This window comes from Nerophis ophidion, linkage group LG02 (assembly GCF_033978795.1).
Source record: "Nerophis ophidion isolate RoL-2023_Sa linkage group LG02, RoL_Noph_v1.0, whole genome shotgun sequence".
NCBI classification, from domain to species: domain Eukaryota; kingdom Metazoa; phylum Chordata; class Actinopteri; order Syngnathiformes; family Syngnathidae; genus Nerophis; species Nerophis ophidion.
The window spans coordinates 14,343,327-14,363,470 of record NC_084612.1 but is presented as its reverse complement, the minus strand read 5'-3'; the positions used below and the strand labels follow the sequence as shown (position 1 = coordinate 14,363,470).

Here is a 20,144-nt window from a genome sequence, read left to right as displayed (position 1 = left end):
TATTTTTACCCTCACCTCGGTTATTATGTTTTTACTGGCGTTGGTGTTGGTTTGTTTGTTTTGGATGTTAAAGTTTTTGGATCCCTCAAGATTTTTGATAAGCTGTTTGGCAAAGTGATGCTTATCAGTTTGTTTATTAATAAACATACAAAAAGTAAACTTGACTGAATGTCATTGAGGTTGTAGTACAGTGGGATCCCCAACCATCGCTTATATTTATAGATTTTTTTATAATTTTTTTCGGTCTTAAATTTCATTCAAGGTGGCATTAAAAAGGTCTTAAATTTGACTTGCTGAAACCTGCAGATACCCTGAGTATGACACAGAATGGACCTGCTATCCCTGTTTGAATAAGAAAATCTCATTTCAGTAGGCCTTTAATGGGCCATGTTGAATAAAGCCTGTTTGATTTTATTCAGGTGGGTCAGTAGGAGCCGAGGTCACGTACAATTGCCACGGCCTAAACCGGAATTAAAACTGCAAATAGGTATACGTCAGATTCTGCCGGTCTTTGTGAGTGCAGACCGTGTTAAATGGACTGCACTTTGAGTTGTGAATGATAATGATGGCAATCCAAATGTACTCCTAAAGTACAGAAGGCTCAAACAACGTCCTTTATTTGTTTGCAAACAAAACACACGGACAACCCTACTGTTTAACAAATACAGTATGGTTAATCGAGACCAAGGATGTCAAAGTCAAGGCCGGCGAGCCAGATTCGGCCTGCGAATGAATTATCTATGGCACCCAGGATGATATTTGATTAGTATAAGAACCAGCCCGCAGGCCACAGCCGCCTGCTGCTGTTTTGCATGCATCAATATTCCATCAGTGTTGGCGCTAGGGATTTTCAAAATGGGCTCCCAGAGACCCCATCAAGTCATAATAATGGGGTCCCACAGTAAATTTTTGGGGTCCCACTTTTTTGTAACCACTTTGAAAACCATTGATAAATGTATGCATTATCCTGTTATATCTCACAACTATATTGTGTTACTTAATTGATTAAAACAAATACCAAAAAAATACATTTTTATGCATATGTAAATTTATAGAGTTATAAATACTAATTCACTGTCTTCTTTTTTTCATGGATCTAAACTTTACCGCTGCTGCTATTTTTTTTCTACATTTCTTATTGTAATATTTTCAGAATGTGTTTGTTCTATTTTTGCCAGAGTAAGACAAAGAAAACAATTTGAAGTTGTCTTTATTTTTTAGTTTTAATGCCATGCTTTTAATAGTCCGGCCTGCAAGTGCACATATTTTTCTCCATGCGGCCCCTAAACTAAAATGAGTTTGACACCCCCTGCTCTAGACTACAACAATGAGAGTGGATACTTTCATAAAACGGCAAAAGAGAAAATACCTACTTCTGCCTGTAGGGCTCATAAATAATTATGACATCTGGACTACAAAAAATGGTGGATTTTTTTTTTTTAATTACAAAACGAAATTTCACCTGGATATGACATATTTTTTTCTTGTTTTAATTCCAGTTTAGGCCACGCCCAGTGTGTGTAACATTATTCCCCACAGCCAGCTCAATTATTTAATCCATCCATCCATTTTCTACCGCTTGTACCTTTATATTTCATTTATTTAAAAAAAAATACACTCTGTAATCAATACCCCTCCAAATATATTTAGATAGTATTTATTTGTCAAACGAGAATTATTTCCTAAACTGCTCAACAGCACTCATAATCCCCTGACATGCCTCGCCCCCTCCCTTCTAATCTTGCGACTAGCTCAAACGGCTGCCGCCTACAGTACAGTACATCTCCTCCGACATGCAGCTTCAGAAAACCAACACTTCCCACCCAAACTGATGGTGCTGCAAAGAGGAATGGGCAAAGAGGAAAGGGCGAAACTAAACAAAGATAGGTGTGCCAAGCCTGTGGCATCGTATTCAGAAAGGCTTCAAACTGTAATTGATGCCGATTGTGCATCAACAAAGTGTTGAGCAAATGGCTGTTAATACTTTTTATTTATTTTTTTTATTTTAATACATTTGCAAAATATAAAAATCCCCCAATAAATCACATTGTTAATTATGGGGTATTGTCTGTAGAATTTTGAGGACAAAAATAAATGTATACCATTTCGGAATTAGGTTGTAACATAATAAACGTGAAGCGCGGTGAATACTTTCCGGATGCAATGAAGCAAAACACCGCAAATAGGAACATGATAACATGAATGTGCAGTAAATGAGTGCCTCCGTGGTGATGCCCTGTCAGCACTACTATTCAGTTGCACACGCAGTGTTAGTAAATTGCACGCCCATTAATAGGGAACACTATTTTATAGATTGTGCTCGCTGTTTACAGCGTCGTGTTTGGATCTTAGTAAAACAGACCCTTAAAGGCCTACTGAAACCCACTACTACCCACCATGCAGTCTGTCCATCCATCCATCCATTTTCTACCGCTTATTCCCTTTCGGGGTCGCGGGGGGGCACTGGCGCCTATCTCAGCTACAATCGGGCGGAAGGCGGGGTACACCCTGGACAAGTCGCCACCTCATCGCAGGGCCAACACAGATAGACAGACAACATTCACACTCACATACTAGGGCCAATTTTAGTGTTGCCAATCAACCTATCCCCAGTCTGATAGTTTATATATCAATGATGAAATATTAACATTGCAACACATGCCAATACGGCCTTTTTAGTTTACTAAATTGCAATTTTAAATGTCCCGGGAGTTTTTTCTTGAAAACGTCGCGTAATGATGTCGTGTACGCTTGACGTTAGGAATATGAGCGCTGCACACACACACAGCTAAAGGTCGTCTGCTTTAACGGCATAATTACACAGTATTTTGGACTTCTATGTTGTCGAATCTTTTGCAAGTTTTTCAATTAATATTGGAGAAGTCAAAGTGGAAAGACGGAGTTGGGAAGCTTTAGTCTTTAGCCACACAAACACACAGTGATTCCTTGTTTAAAATTCCCGGAGGTGAAACTTTACTATGGATCACAGCGGTCAAGCGAACATGGATCCCAACCGAATGTCAACCAGCAGGTTTCGGTGATAAAATTGTGGTTAAAAAGTTGCTTCTTACCGGATATCAGCTGAGCTTGTGCCGCCCATACAGCTGCCGTCGACTTCCCTGAGACACTGTGCGTCAACACCCGGCCGTGGACGTACACTTCCGACTATCAGGTACTGTTAAACTCACTAAAACACGAGCAACACAATAGAAAGATAAGGGATTTCCCAGAATTATCCTAGTAAATGTCTCTAAAAACATCTGAATCCGTTTCAACGCAATCGCGTTTATTTTTTAAACTTTTTTTTGTTTTGTTTTGTTTTGTTTTTTCTAGTCCGTCGCTATCAAAATCCTCAAACACGAATCTTTCATCCTCGCTCAAATTAATGGGGAAATTGTCGTTTTCTCGGTCCGAATAGCTGTTTTTGTTGGAGGCTCCCATTAAAATCAATGTGAATATATGAGGAGCCCTCAACATGTGACGTCATCGTCTGCGACTTCCGGTAGAGGCAGGGCTTTTCTCCAGTTGCGAACTTTATCGTGGATGTTCTCTACTAAATCCTTTCAGCAAAAATATGGAAATATCGTGAAATGATCAAGTATGACACATAGAATGGACCTGCTATCCCCGTTTAAATAAGAAAATCTCATTTCAGTAGGCCTTTAATGTACAATTGCTGCTCTCACTGGTATGCCAACTGATAGGATGGTTGTATCTTTATTTTTAGATGAAGAATTACCGTATTTCCTTGAATTGCCGCCGGGCATGTAATATGCGCCTGCCTTGAATTACTGCAGGGTCAAACTCGCTTCGCAAAATAATTAGCGCATGCTTACTATTACAGCCGGGTCAAATTTGTGACGTCACGAGTGACACTTCCCCTGTCATCATTTTCAAAATGGAGGAGGCTTATTTCAACAATTTGAAAACGCATAAAGGGAAGAAGATTAAGAGCTATTCAGTAGGATTTAAGGTCCAAGCTATTGAATACCGGTATGCTAAAAAGAACAGTAAGCAGCTATGTTTTATTAATACACCGGTACCACCTGTGGAGCCGACGGTCCGACAGACAGGCAGGGCACTCTAGCTGTAGCAGCCGTGCCCAAGATACCGGCGAGCAAGCAGAAGAGCGACCTGGACTGAGGTTTTATTGAAAAATGAACAAAATCAAACTGCTCAAGCCATGTCCTTTCTTGGTTCTAAGTTGAAGTTTGAAGTTGAAGTTTATTTCAAACAAGCATAATGTTTCATTATGATACCTCAAATATTTTTTTTCACGTCTGGAAAGGAGTAGGAAGAAGCAAAGCTTATTTAATCTTTCTACATCCCAGCAATTACTCACACATATTTTCACTTACTGATCTCAATTCGTCTATAGTTTACATCAAATCACTCTAAATATAAAACGGTTATCTTCAAAATAGTTAATTCATTTATGATTCACCTAATGAAATGAATGATCTAACCTTTTCAATTCAAGACATTTATCATAATTCTTCTTATTTGTACTTTGTGAACCCTTGCAGTTTCAACAGTTTCTCAAATGGGTTATAATAGTGCATTGTTTGAATTTTAACATTAATCCATTACATAATTTAATTCCACATACTGATATAGGTTTTAACTGTTGTACATGCATACATATGTTTTCAATTACATTTTTCTACAAAGTTATATTTCTCTTTTGTTGAGTTGAATGTCAAATTTGACTAACTCCGTGGTATATGGCGACGACCCTCTACTATACAGGTGAGGGGCATTATTTATAATCTATAATTAACTTTCACCAACTTTGAGGCGATACAGCAGCTTACCGGCTCAATATGTAAATATAGCGCTCTGTGACCATGTTGCCACTAAAAAAAATAGTTTGTCTGCGTTTGCGCTTGTAATAACAATATTGCTAATACTTGGTCAATATTCAGGTCACATGATGTAAATGGAGTATTGTTGGCGGGTTTTGGATGTTTTTTTTAGGACTGGACTTAGAATGCATAAAAAAGAAAAAACGAATGTTTTTTTTTTGTCTGACATAGGGATTGTGAATGATATGCAAAATCCCCAAAAAGTGCAGTTCCCTTTTAAGCTGAACATTTTAGAAAGGTAGACTTGCTATCACTTCTCAAAAATGTCCCAGCTGACATTACATAACATAGCTCATCTTTATTTCCACTCACTGGCTGGTCAAGTTTTTAAAATGTGTCTTGATTTTGAGGCTAAACTTCAAAAATATTAAGAACTTCTGAGCCTCTTGAGAGTTTCTGTTGCTGGCACTGTGTCCTTCTCAGTTGTACAGGCCTGTTTCTGTCTTTTATTTCCCCAAAATACAATGTGATGTCTAAAGAAAGTCTGGCTGTGTCATTAGGGTTGATTTACACAGAAGGCTACAGCTGCCCATTTGGTGAAACCTGAAAGTAATGGATTTTACTGTGTAGCTTTTGGGGAACGTGTAATGTAAAACAGCTTGTTGGCGTCTCTAAATGAGTGCATCTGTCTCCATTCAGCACACACACACACACACACACACCCTTACACACCCTTGACTAAGAATGATGCCAACAGGCTGCCGGACTTGGTGCCTGGAGCAGGTCTCATTTTTTATGTGCATTCATGCTTCATCAGCATTCACTCGCACTTCAGTAAACAAAGTTAACATTCACTTAGTGGTTTTGTTGGGTGCCCCCTAACACCTGCCAGCTGCTGAACCTCTATTGCGTCAAATTTCCTGCAAAATTTTGCGCACAGGGCTAAGTCATCTTCCTAAATGTCCTATATGGCAACAACCCCTTCCGTATGTTTTTGAAAGATTGCGTTTGTAGATAGACATTACAGAAGCCATATTGGTCTTTGAGAGGCTTGTAATAAATATCGGGAGTCGCCTTAGAATAGGAAAGAACATTTTATTCTGGGTGCCTTGGATGTGCTACTCAAGCTTATCTCCTTTGTAGCGAGGACTGCTTTAACTCCTATACAATGAAATAAAGCAAAAAGTTGTTATGTTGTCCATGGTGACCTATTAGAAGGCTGACTACAGTGTCTCACAGGTAGTACCATCGTTGTTGGGTCGCTTCGGTTGTCTTTTCCTTCCATCATCATGCTCCTGTAGTGTTTTGCTATGTTTTGTAACGTGCAGCACACAAAAATAACATTCAGCATTATTTCTGGGCATTTTAGAAGCAGTACTATATTGCGATGTACAACGGGAACCCATTTTTTAGCGTGCTGAAGGTGTTCTCTGGCAAACGCTGACACTAACTGTGAGTGTGAGCTGGAATGATCCTGATGTAAGAAATTACATATAGCAACAAGTTTCTTTTCATACAGGAGATATGATAATAATAGTATTCCTATTAAAAAAAAACTAAGTCAATTGACAAAAAATGCCAGCAGACTTCCAAACGCATCAATTGAATTGATTTTATTCAGATGCTTAATTCATTCAGCAGTTCAGTGTTTCCCACAGGTCAGGCATCTATTTGTGGTGGTGTGGTGGTGCGGCGGGGTGTGGGGGTGGGCGTGGTGGTGGTGGGAGGGGGGATGGGGGGGTTGTCAGTGGCGGCTATGACCAAGAAGAACGCGGAGTTGGAATATAATTACAACACTTTATGTACATATTTATATACATATTTATATAATATTTACATATTTACATAATATGTAACTAAAAGCTCCATTCACAGACAGAGTCCCATTGCTTTTATGAGCGGTCGAGCGAGTCAAAAGCCGAAAAAAAATATATATATATTATTTGTATTTATTTATTTATTTTTTTAATTAGTGGTAGCCGTAATTCTTTCGTGGCGGGCCGCCACAAATCAATGAATGTGTGGGAAACCCTGCAGTTATAAGATGATGAAATGATATTGCTGAATAGACGATATGTCTAATATTTTTTTTATTTATGACAGTACATATATAGACTCAGACAAACTTTATTGATCCACTAGGGAAATTGTTCCACACAGTAGCTCAGTTACAAAGGATGGGAAGGTTAAGGATGGGAAGGATAATGCAGATATAAAGTACACTAAAAATGTACATTAGCAGCAATATAAAATATAATATAAGTAATATTTACATATTGTATATACAGTATATAGTATATACTGATATATTATATTATTATATTGTATTTTATATAATATATACAATATAAAACAAATCCCAATTACCATGTACAATATTACAGTATATGTAACAGCTGCAGCAAAAAAAAAGGGCAGCATATAATAGATGGTGACAAGCGCACCCATAGGACGGAGGATTCTCTCTTTATTGCCCGTCTTTGCAACGCAATCGCCTCCTTTCTGCCAGCCATTTTTCTACAGGTTTGCCAAAACAGCGGCTGTCGAACAGTTCCAGTCTTGATAAATCACATTACGAGCGCTAAATGAATATATTTGCATCTCCTCGTCCCAGAATTGTGAGCGTTCTGATAATTACGATGTAGTCCGCGTATACATGAAGACATACACGCGCTCCTTATTTATTCCACTTAGTAGACTATACTATGTGTGGGCTTTCACGTTTGCACATGTTTTAATACACAACCTTTACTAAATCAGGCCCTTGGACTTTTGCACCCCATTGGAGAAATGATGATTGCAGTTCGACAATTGCAGACATCTTCTACAAAATAGACTTTTTAGATCACGTACAATCTCCCCAAAGCAACATTTTGAAAAGACTTTTCAAAGCTGCAGCACTAAGCCTGTTTATTAGAGTTGAGACAAGTGAAGCAGGACCAGGATACAAAAGAACCATTACTGCACATGTCTCTAGGTCTGTGTACACACTTGATTGTACACTGTTTGATCTCAAACCTGGCAACACAAACATAATTCCCGCCTGGTGTTTTTTTTTCCCTCCCCCTCTGTCATCAAACAAACAGGTATTGTGACGTCGCACAGATTTCTCCAACCGCAGTAATTGTGGTATCGTTATTGTGTGGTGCGTGATTCCCGCCCTTGAGTGTGTGAGGCGGGGAACCAGGTGCTCGGATTGGCTGACCTGTCTTTGACTCGTCTTCTTCCAGCTCCTTGGCCTCTTCAGCTGTGGAAAAGACAGACGAGCTTGCATGAGTGGAAAGGCGAGGCACAAAGGCGAGCGCGTACAATGGAGACACTTCATCACAAGCCTGGGGCGAACTGATCCTTCACAGCTCAAAAGACAAGCTGTGATGAGAGCGCCTCTATGACCATCAGGCTCAACACAATAGTGCCCCCGTCGCAACAAACACACCGTACACTTTCCCAATCACCGCTGTACCCAGCCCCAAACATACTATCCATCTCACCGGGAAAGTTCACACATAGGGCTTCAGCTGCTGACTACAGAAGAAAATCAACACCAACGAACTCTTTTTGATGACAAAGGTGGATAGTGGGATTTATCGTTTGAAAATATGTTATGTAAACAAGTGGGTTCAAACACATGCAATAGAACCAACATTTTTACCCAAAAGGCTGAAAAGAACTTCACATTTGGAACACAGCATCATGTATTAGGACGCGAGATGTCTCACCATATTACACAGGTCTTCAGCTTTTGGTGATCTGGGGTATGGTTACAATAATCAATACGTATTTTCTTATTTTATCTACTTCTGCATCCACTATATCATGTTAGTATGGATAATCAGTTGTTACAGTAAAATCTACACTCAGCTCTTTTCTCCTTACCACTTTTACAGCATTGGTTCTGTTGCTGATGTGTTCCATCCATCCAGCCACTTCTTTTAGCTCCTCCCAGGGGATCCCGAAGCATTCCCAGGCCATAGTCTTCCCAACGTGTCCTGGGTCTTCCCCGTGGCCTCCTACCGGTTGGACATGCCCTAAACACCTCCCTCGGGAGGCGTTCGGGTGGCATCCTGACCAGATGCCTGAACCACCTCATCTGGCTCCTCTTAATGTGGAGGAGCAGCGGCTTTACTTTGAGTTCCTCCCGGATGACAGAGCTTCTCACACTATCTCTAAGGGAGAGCCCCTCCACCCGGCAGAGGAAACTCATTTCGGCCGCTTGTACCCGTGATCTTATCCTTTCGGTCATTACACAAAGCTCATGACCATAGGTGAGGATGGGAACATAAATCGACCGGTAAATTGAGAGCTTTGCCTTCCGGCTCAGCTCCTTCTTCACCACAACGGATCGGTACAACGTCCGCATTACTGAAGACGCCGCACCAATCCGCCTGTCGATCTCACAATCCACTCTTCCCCCACTCGTGAACAAGACTCCTAGGTACTTGAACTCCTCCCCAACCCGGAGATGGCACTCCACCCTTTTCTGGGAGAGAACCATGGACTCGGACTTGGAGGTGCTGATTCTCATTCTGGTCGCTTCACACTCGGCTGCGAACCGATCCAGTGAGAGCTGCATATCCCGGCCAGATTAAGTCATCAGGACCACATCATCTGCAAAAAGCAGAGACCTAATCCTGCGGTCACCGAACCGGAACCCCTCAACGCCTTGACTGCGCCTAGAAATTCTGTCCATAAAAGTTATGAACAGAATCGGTGACAAAGGGCAGCCTTGGCGGAGTCCAACCCTCACTGGAAACGTGTCCGACTTACTGCCGGCAATGCGAACCAAGCTCTGACACTGATCATACAGGGAGCGGACCGCCACAATAAGACAGTCCGATACCCCATACTCTCTGAGCACTCCCCACAGGACTTCCCGAGGGACACGGTCAAATGCCTTCTCCAAGTCCACAAAGCACATGTAGACTGGTTCGGCAAACTCCCATGCACCCTCAAGAACTTTGCCGAGAGTATAGAGCTGGACGAAAACCACACTGTTCCTCCTGAATCCGAGGTTCGACTATCCGGCGTTGCACTCCAAATCATTATTAAAGAAAAAAAAAAGTTCAAATGAGATTTCAATTGCCTGAAATACAAGATTCTCTCCAATACAACTTATTCACGTACAATACAATGCCTTAAGTGTCAACAAATAATTATATTAACCAGCAAATACTTTTATTTTCCTATCGCGTGGAATGTTAGAAAAAGTTTTATGCAGCTGAGATAGGCTTCAGCGACCCCCCCTGACCCCAAAAGGGACAAGCTGTAGAAAATGGATGGATGGATGGATGGATGGAAGTGACATTACTCATAGAACAAGGGCAGGTATGAAGTGAAATGTTAATTTGTGTTTTGGTTTCACCTGGGGGTCACAAAAAATTATTCAATTAAGTGCATGACACAAGAAGTTGTATAATGCGGACACATTTGTTATTGGATACTTTGTAATACTGCCTGGAACACGTATTTGTCAGTAATATAAAACTATATATTTGATACTTGTTTATACTAACAAATGTTGGAGGTTTGAGATTTAAAAGGGACAATACATGTTAGTGAACATTTGATATGTAAATATGTGAGATTATAACCAATGGCTGATTTCCATATCCAGTCCTCTGGCACATTCAAAACAACATTTAAAATTCAAAATTTTAGGTGCAAAAGACGGTGCTGTACACTTCCCCAGGAGTCATTTCCAAATTGGCGGAGGTTTTTTTTAGGGGGGGTTTACTATGTGTTTACTATGTTCTACAGCCATACAGATCACACTGATGGTTGTGATATAAAACAACTTGTCTTTAACACTCTTACTAATATGCGCCACACTCTGTGAACCCACACCAAACAGATTTCTGGAGAACATTGGCTCTGTAACACAATATAAACGCAACATAAGAATTACCCAGAATTCCAATGCATCCATGACTCTTGGCTATATTATACACCCAGCTAGCACCAAACCACCCCCCAACCCCCTTTCCGTGCGCCGGTTGAGGTGGGCGGGGTTGGGGCGCGTGTATAATATAGCCAAGAGTCATGGATGCATTGGAATTCTGGGTAATTCTTATGTCACTTTTATAATGTGTTACAGAGCCAATGTTCTCCAGAAATGTGTTTGGTGTGGGTTCACAGAGTGTGGCGCATGTTAGTAAGAGTGTTAAAGTTGTTTTTATCACAACCATCAGTGTAAAAGGTATGGCTGTTGACCAAGTGTGCATTGCAATGTCGTATGACAAGCAGCGATATGCATGCGTCCGGCCAGCACGCAGATAGCATGGTGTAAAGGTGGACGCGGTGACATGTTGTAGAGCAGTGGTCCCCAACCACCGGGCCGAGGCCGCAGAAGAATTATTTATTTTTGAAATTTTTTTTTTATATCACACTCAATTTTTTACTGCATGCCATTGGTAAGCGCAGGGGTGAGAAGAGGTTTTAAATTAATTAACGCCCCGGCGGCTATTCAAGGAAATACGGTATATCAGAAATTTTAGATGCAAGCTATACTTGTTTTTTTGTTTTTTTTGCTGATATCAGGCTGGTATCAATATTGGCTCGGGACACCAATACTCTCCAATTAATGCCCTGTCCTCTTTGCAGTTAATTTAAAAAAAGGCTAGTTTTATTAGAGCAGTTTAAAGTATGCGCTAGGTGAAAGAAATCCATTCTATATAAAATGTTTGATATAGAAGCTTTTATTGAGTCATGAAGTAAAAAGGCGAAGGTGGGAAAAAAAAGAAAGCTTTATTAACGCCACCCATGCAATGGGCTAGAGCTTCCACAACCGACTGCAATAGCCCAAGCTGCTCGATTCAGTTATGATCCAGACTCTACAGCCCTACATACATTATGACAGGGATGATAAATTACTTACTCGCTTCCCCACTTTTAGTGACCCCTTGCACCCGCACTATACAGACGCGGCAAGAAGAGAGTCAACTCCAATCTGGCTCGGGCCCGAGAACACCATTTAAAGATAAGACAGCTGCAATTAAGTCCCATGCTTCTTTGGAATTCACACCCTGCTTATATGTACTGTACATGGGAATGCTATTATAATCCCCCTCTCATCTGTTTTCACACAGTGTCATTCTATCAAGGCACACTCTACTTCAAATACTGCAGATCTACTGTAGGAAGGAAGGGAACAGAATATAAGCCTCTACATTTCAATAAGGTGGATAACCAGATAATCAATCGTGCTTTTGGTGTAAGGGTTGACAGCACGCAGTTCCACCTCCTTCCCACCCAACTAAAAGGGGCCCACACAACCCCGAGAGCCCTTTGCTCATGGGAGGAACTGCATTATATTAACTCTCTTTTCATTTCATTTCATATGTTCCGTGGAGCTATTTACTCTCTACTCTAAGTCTGTGTCACTTCCATATTTATTTTTAAACCTCTAGGCCCTGTTGCAGACACTAGCTGACCTTTATTTAAATGTCTCCTCCACTCTGAGCGGATCTCATTACAGCAGAGCTGGTTGCTTTGCACCCTCTATCCCCAGTCAGACTTTTTTCTTCTTTTTAGTGGCCTGCACTTGCGATTATTCCTGGCCATTCCACGACACTAATTACTGCAACCGACTAACGACTTTCCCCGCCATCCCACATCCCGGTATATATGCATTACATAGAGGCCCCTCTCGGTTTTTCGAAAGTTGCTTCGGCCGTCGAGGTGTCGTGATGACTTCCTGATCATTCATCTCATCGGTAAGGTTTTTATATCCTGATGAAGGCCCAGGAAAGGTTTGAAAGGGCCTTAATGTTTGATTAGTAAGGTAAACAAGAATTTAAGTATCTCCTTAACCATGTACTTGGCATAATAATTGATGAATTAAATAATATTTTGCACCACATTATCGAGTCTCCCTGGGTTTTGGAGGAGCCTGAGCTAGTGCGCGAAGTGGAGAAGTTCCGGCTGGATATAGTCGGACTCACTTCGACGCACAGCAAGGGCTCTGGAACCACTTCTCTTGAGAGGGACTGGACCCTCTTCCACTCTGGCGTTGCCGACAGTGAGAGGCGACGGGCTGGGGTGGCAATTCTGGTTGCCCCCCGGCTTAAAGCCTGCACGTTGGAGTTCAACCCGGTGGACGAAAGGGTAGCCTCCCTCCGCCTTCGGGTGGGTGGACGGGTCCTGACTGTTGTTTGTGCTTACGCACCAAACAGCAGTTCAGAGTACCCACCCTTTTTGGGTACACTCGAGGGAGTACTGGAAAGTGCTCCCCCGGGTGATTCCCTTGTCCTACTGGGGGACTTCAACGCTCATGTTGGCAACGACAGTGAAACCTGTGGAGAGGCGTGATTGGGAAGAATGGTCGCCCGGACCTGAACCCGAGTGGTGTTTTGTTATTGGACTTTTGTGCTCGTCACAATTTGTCCATTACAAACACCATGTTCAAACATAAGGGTGTCCATATGTGCACTTGGCACCAGGACACCCTAAGCCGCAGTTCCATGATCGACTTTGTAGTTGTGTCATCGGATTTGCGGCCTTATGTTTTGGACACTCGGGTGAAGAGAGGGCCGGAGCTTTCTACCGATTACCACCTGGTGGTGAGTTGGCTGCGATGGTGGGGGAGGATGCCGGACCGACCTGGCAGGCCCAAACGCATTGTGAGGGTCTGCTGGGAACGTCCGGCAGAGTCTCCTGTCAGAGAAAGTTTCAATTCCCACCTCCGGAAGAACTTTGAACATGTCACGAGGGAGGTGCTGGACATTGAGTCCGAGTGGACCATGTTCCGCACCTCTATTGTCGAGGCGGATGATCGGAGCTGTGGCCGCAAGGTAGTTGGTGCCTGTCGGGGCGGCAATCCTAAAACCCCTTGGTGGACACCAGCTGTGAGGGATGCCATCAAGCTGAAGAATGAGTCCTATCGGGTCCTTTTGGCTCATAAGACTCCGGAGGCAGTGGACAGGTACCGACAGGCCAAGCGGTGTGCAGCTTCAGCGGTCGCTGAGGCGCAAACTCGGACATGGGAGGAGTTCGGGGAAACCATGGAAACGACTTCCGGACGGCTTCGAAGCGATTCTGGACCACCGTCCGCCGCCTCAGGAAGGGGAAGCAGTGCACTATCAACACCGTGTATGGTGCGGATGGTGTTCTGCTGACCTCAACTGCGGATGTTGTGGATAGGTGGAAGGAATACTTCGAAGACCTCCTCAATCCCACCAACACGTCTTCCTATGAGGAAGCAGCGCCTGGGGAATCTGTTGTGGACTCTTCTATTTCTGGGGCTGAGGTCGCTGAGGTAGTTAAAAAGCTCCTCGGTGGCAAGGCCCCAGGGGTGGATGAGACCCGCCCGGAGTTCCTTAAGGCCCTGGATGCTGTGGGGCTGTCTTGGTTGACAAGACTCTGCAGCATCGCGTGGACATCGGGGGCGGTACCTCTGGATTGGCAGACCGGGGTGGTGGTTCCTCTCTTTAAGAAGGGGGACCGGAGGGTGTGTTCCAACTATCGTGGGATCACACTCCTCAGCCTTCCCGGTAAGGTTTATTCAGGTGTACTGGAGAGGAGGCTACGCCGGATAGTCGAACCTCGGATTCAGGAGGAACAGTGTGGTTTTCGTCCTGGTCGTGGAACTGTGGACCAGCTCTATACTCTCGGCAGGGTTCTTGAGGGTGCATGGGAGTTTGCCCAACCAGTCTACATGTGCTTTGTGGACTTGGAGAAGGCGTTCGACCGTGTCCCTCGGGAAGTCCTGTGGGGAGTGCTCAGAGAGTATGGGGTATCGGACTGTCTTATTGTGGCGGTCCGCTCCCTGTACGATCAGTGCCAGAGCTTGGTCCACATTGCCGGCAGTAAGTCGAACACATTTCCAGTGAGGGTTGGACTCCGCCAAGGCTGTCCTTTGTCACCGATTCTGTTCATAACTTTTATGGACAGAATTTCTAGGCGCAGTCAAGGCGTTGAGGGGTTCCGGTTTGGTGACCGCAGGATTGGGTCTCTGCTGTTTGCAGATGATGTGGTCCTGATGGCTTCATCTGACCGGGATCTTCAGCTCTCACTGGATCGGTTTGCAGCCGAGTGTGAAGCGACCGGAATGAGAATCAGCACCTCCAAGTCCAAGTCCATGGTTCTCGGCCGGAAAAGGGTGGAGTGCCATCTCCGGGTTGGGGAGGAGACCCTGCCCCAAGTGGAGGAGTTCAAGTACCTAGGAGTCTTGTTCACGAGTGAGGGGAGAGTGGATCGTGAGATCGACAGGCGGATCGGTGCGGCGTCTTCAGTAATGCGGACGTTGTACCGATCCGTTGTGGTGAAGAAGGAGCTGAGCCGGAAGGCAAAGCTCTCAATTTACCGGTCGATTTACGTTCCCATCCTCACCTATGGTCATGAGCTTTGGGTCATGAACGAAAGGATAAGATCACGGGTACAAGCGGCCGAAATGAGTTTCCTCCGCCGGGTGGCGAGGCTCTCCCTTAGAGATAGGGTGAGAAGCTCTGCCATCCGGGAGGAGCTCAAAGTAAAGCTGCTGCTCCTCCACATCGAGAGGAGCCAGATGAGGTGGTTCGGGCATCTGGTCAGGATGCCACCCGAACGCCTCCCTAGGGATGTGTTTAGGGCACGTCCAACCGGTAGGAGGCCACGGGGAAGACCCAGGACACGTTGGGAAGACTATGTCTCCCGGCTGACCTGGGAACGCCTCGGGATCCCCCGGGAAGAGCTAGACGAAGTGGCTGGGTAAAGGGAAGTCTGGGTTTCCCTGCTTAGGCTGTTTCCCCGCGACCCGACCTCGGATAAGCGGAAGAAGATGGATGGATGGATGGATGGATGGATGGATTTACATCTAACACAATTTCCCAACTTGTATGGAAACGGGGTTTGTACTTATAATAACGTATTATGACTTATAACAGGCCTTGAGATGAGAACACAAGCCAAAAAGTGTATTGTCTTTCAACAATTGGATAATTGATGACATTTTTGGGGTAAAAAAAAAGACTTGATAATACTATATTTTAGTGTTGTCCCTATACCAATATTTTGGTACCAGTACCAAAATGATTTAGATACTTTTCGGGACTTTTCTAATTAAAGGGGACCAAAAGAAATTGCATATATTATTTTAACAAAAAATAATACCGTAAATTAAACATATGTTTCTTACAGCAATTTTGTCCTTATATAAAATAGTGAATATATGAGACAACATGTGTTTTATTAGTAAGTAAACAAACAAAGGCTCCTAATTTAGCTGCCGACGTATGCAGTAACATATTGTGTCATTTTCCATTCTATTATTTTGTCAAAATTATTAAGGAAAAATTACAAGGACAAATTACTTATTAATCTACTTGTTCATTTACTGTTAATAAATACCGGCTCAATTTCTCTTTTAGCATGTTCTATCTACCCTTCTGTTAAAATGTAATAATCACTTATTCTTCTGTTGTTTGATACTTTGCATTAGTTTTGGATGATACCACGAATTTGGGTATCTATCTGATACCAAGTCGTTACAGGATCATACATTGGTCATATCCAAAATCCTCATGTGTCCAGGGACGTATTTAAATGATAAATGGGTTGTACTTGTATAGCGCTTTTCTACCTTCAAGGTACTCAAAGCGCTTTGACACTACTTCCACATTTACCCATTCACACACACATTCACACACTGATGGAGGGAGCTGCCATGCAAGGCGCCAACCAGCACCCATCAGGAGCAAGGGTGAAGTGTCTTGCTCAGGACACAACGGACGTGACAAAGTTGGTACTAGGTGGGATTTGAACCAAGGACCCTCGGGTTGCGCACGGCCACTCTTCCACTGCGCCACGCCGTCCCTGTTTATAAACAACGTCCTGAGTTTATAAACATTATTTAAAAAAATTAAGAAAAATAAAAAAAGATGTTGAGATGCCAAACTGGTAGGGACCGTTACTTTTCAGAGGCGGTATAGTACCGAATATGATTCATTAGTATCACGGTACTATACTAATACCGGTATACCGTATATTTTAACACCTTATCCATAAGCTACACTTCACACACATTTCACCTTCATATAAATTATTTGTGTCAGTGATTACCAATATTTATATTGTTAAATGCATTAAAAAAATGGAGTTGCCATTTCCAAGTATCACTTCACTTATTGATCTGAAGCTCTCCTAGCCAAACACGCAGTGGTTTTTAGATAGTGTTGTGTACAACTGCATCCCATAACCTGTGATTTGATGCCCTTATAATGTCTTGTTTGTTTCCTTTGTCCTCCAAATGAAAAGCCTACACAGATGATAATCCAAGGGGATGAAACATTGATTGTAGGCTGGTGAGGAGCCATAACCAGTGAGTTGTGATGGTGTTGAACGCCCTCTATACATACCTTCTCTCCTGGCTTCCTCGCAGCTCTCCTTGATCTTCCTGCGGCAGACAGCGGCCAGCGCGACAAGCAGGACCAGGAGGCACACAGCCAAGCCGACTGTCACCCATAGTGCCACCGGCGGGAAGGAGATGTTTTGACCTGAATCGGGGATGAAGGTAAGGATTTACAAGAATGCTTTCTCGCTCGCAAACTTTATTCCATTATAAAGGAACTTTGTTTTGTTTTTTTACTCGAGTGAAGGCAAAACCCATTGATTTAAAATGTCAATGTGAAATCCTGTTTCCGGTCAATGCACCACAACTCTCCTTTGTCGGCAGAAGTCATGCGGCCCCGGATCAAGGAAGTACAACCACCATCCTTTGACTGTAGGAAAGACACTAATTTGTGTTTAGAGGTGGTTACATTTGAACTGATACAGTACCCATCCATCCATTTTCTACCGCTTATTCCCTTTCGGGGTCGCGGGGGGCGCTGGCGCCTATCTCAGCTACAATCGGGCGGAAGGCGGCGTACACCCTAGACAAGTCGCCACATCATCGCAGGGCCAACACAGATAGACAGACAACATTCACACTCACATTCACACACTAGGGCCAATTTAGTGTTGCCAATCAACCTATCCCCAGGTGCATGTCTTTGGAAGTGGGAGGAAGCCGGAGTACCCGGAGGGAACCCACGCATTCACGGGGAGAACATGCAAACTCCACACAGAAAGATCCCGAGCCTGGATTTGAACCCAGGACTGCAGGAGCTTCGTATTGTGAGGCAGATGCACTAACCCCTCTTCCACAGTACCAATTTCTTAATTCCTTAACAGTACTTTTGTGGGTGTTGATTGTTTATGTTAATAATATCAAATGCTGTACTGCAACATTTAAAAATGAGGTGTTTATGATAACTTCTGTAATTTTTTAAAATTAAGTTTGCAAGTACCTAATTAAATAATGATAAATTAGTTGTACATGTATAGCGCTTTTCTACCTTCAAGGTACTCAAAGCGCTTTGACACTACTTCCACATTTACCCATTCACACACTGAGGGAGGGAGCTGCCATGCAAGGCGCTAACCAGCACCCATCAGGAGCAAGGGTGAAGTGTCTTGCTCAGGACACAATGGACGTGAAGAGGTTGGTACTAAGCGGCGATTGAAATAGGGACCCTCGGGTTGAGCACGGCCACTCTCCCCACTGCACCACACCATCAGGACCTAAAGCCGCTACTTTTTTCCAATGCTTTAAACCTTGTGGCTTATGAAACGGTGTGGCGTGTTAATGGATTTTTCTTCGCTAATGGGCATAATGTTTTCTATTCAACAAATAGTTTTCATGTTACACCGACAGACACTGAATAGGTGTGGTATTGTTTGTGCAAAGGCGCCATCTTCGCTAACTGCAGGTGCTGCCGGTTTACAATGTACTTCTTGTTTCGTGCCGGAAGTGCCGCTCAAAAGGATTATTCAAAGCAGGGGTATCAAACTCATTTTAGATCGCGGGCCACATGGAGAAAAATCAACTCCCAAGTGGACCTGATGGCTAAAATTACGGCATGATAACTTAAATATAAGATTCAGATTGTTTTCTTTGTTTAGAAATAGAACAAGCACATTCTAAAAATGTGCAAATTATAATGTTGTTGTTTTTTTACACGTACATGTTGCAGTTAATAGTATTCTACCTGTGGTTTATTTTTATTTTTTTAGATATGTTGCATCATCTACAGCAGGGGTCGGCCACCTTTACCACTCAAAGAGCCATTTTGACCCGTTTCACAAAATAAAGAAACAAAGGGAGCCACAAAACACTTTTGAAATTTAATATGAAATGATATTGCATACAGAGTTTTTTCTGCTTTGTGTTAAGTATAAAGCAGGGGTCACACCTTAATATGAAAATTAAAAACCTTGATATGAAAATTAAATGTAAGTGCGGCCCTCAAGTTTTATATGAGTGACGCTTGACAGCAGCACACTTGCCGACACAATTTTTCCGGGAGACTTCCGAACTAGAGAGCAAATATTCTCTCAAGTATCTGCTGATTTTCACCCAACCAACAATAACAAGGGCATGTTATTATGACACTGTCTTTAGCGCCCTCTACAACCTAAACCAGGGGTGCCCACACTTTTTCTGCAGGCGAGCTACTTTTCAATTGACCAACTCGAGGGGATCTACCTCATTTATATATATCATTTATATTTATTTATTTATGAAAGAGACATTTTTGTAAACAAGTTAAATGTGTTTAATGATAATACAAGCATGTGTAACACATATAGATGTCTTTCTTTCACAAAGACAAGAATATAAGTTGGTGTATTACCTTATTCTGATGACTTGCATTGATTGGAATCAGACAGTAATGATGATAACGCCCACATTTTCAAATGGAGGAGAAAAAAAGTTGTCCTTTCTGTACAATACCACATGAAAGTGGTTGGTTTTTGGCATCTAATTCATCCAGCTTCCATACACTTTACAAGAAAAACATTGGCGGCAAATTCCGTAGCTTGCTTGATTGACATTCACGGCACCCGAGGGTCTTGTGAGATGACGCTGGCTGCTGCCAGTTCATTATTATGAAAAAATGACAGAGAGGAAGGCGAGAAACACTTTTTATTTCAACAGACTTTCGCGCCGTCCCTTCCGTCAAAACTCTAAAGGCCGACTGCACATTTCCTATCTTCACAATAAAAGCCCTGCTTCATGCTGCCTGCGCTAACAAAATAAGAGTCTCGGAAAGCTGGCGTGCACAAGTGATGTGCACGCCAGCTTTCTGAGGGATCACTTGTGCACGCCAGTTTTCCGAGACTCTGTATTTAGTTAGCGCAGGCAGCATGAAGCAGGGCTTTCATTGTGAAGATAGGAAATGTGCAGTCGGCCTTTAGAGTTTTGACGGAAGGTACGGCGCAAGAGTCTGTTGAAATAAAAAGTGTTTCTCGCCTTCCTCTCGGTCATATTTTAATAATAATGATCTTGCAGCAGCCAGCGTCATCTCACAAGACCCTCCGGTA

General features: G+C 43.0%; 1 protein-coding gene across 1 annotated transcript in view; it reads right to left on the bottom strand.

Moving 5' to 3' along the window:
* cd276 (CD276 molecule) overlaps positions 1-20,144 on the bottom strand; it is a 239,667-nt gene that overhangs the window by 87,856 nt on the left and 131,667 nt on the right. Inside the window, exons 5-6 of the mRNA XM_061877936.1 lie at positions 17,135-17,272; positions 8,011-8,052 (exon numbers count right to left, since the gene is read on the bottom strand). Of these exons, the coding sequence (XP_061733920.1) occupies positions 8,011-8,052; positions 17,135-17,272 (180 nt within the window). The remainder of the gene's footprint in view (positions 1-8,010; positions 8,053-17,134; positions 17,273-20,144) is intronic.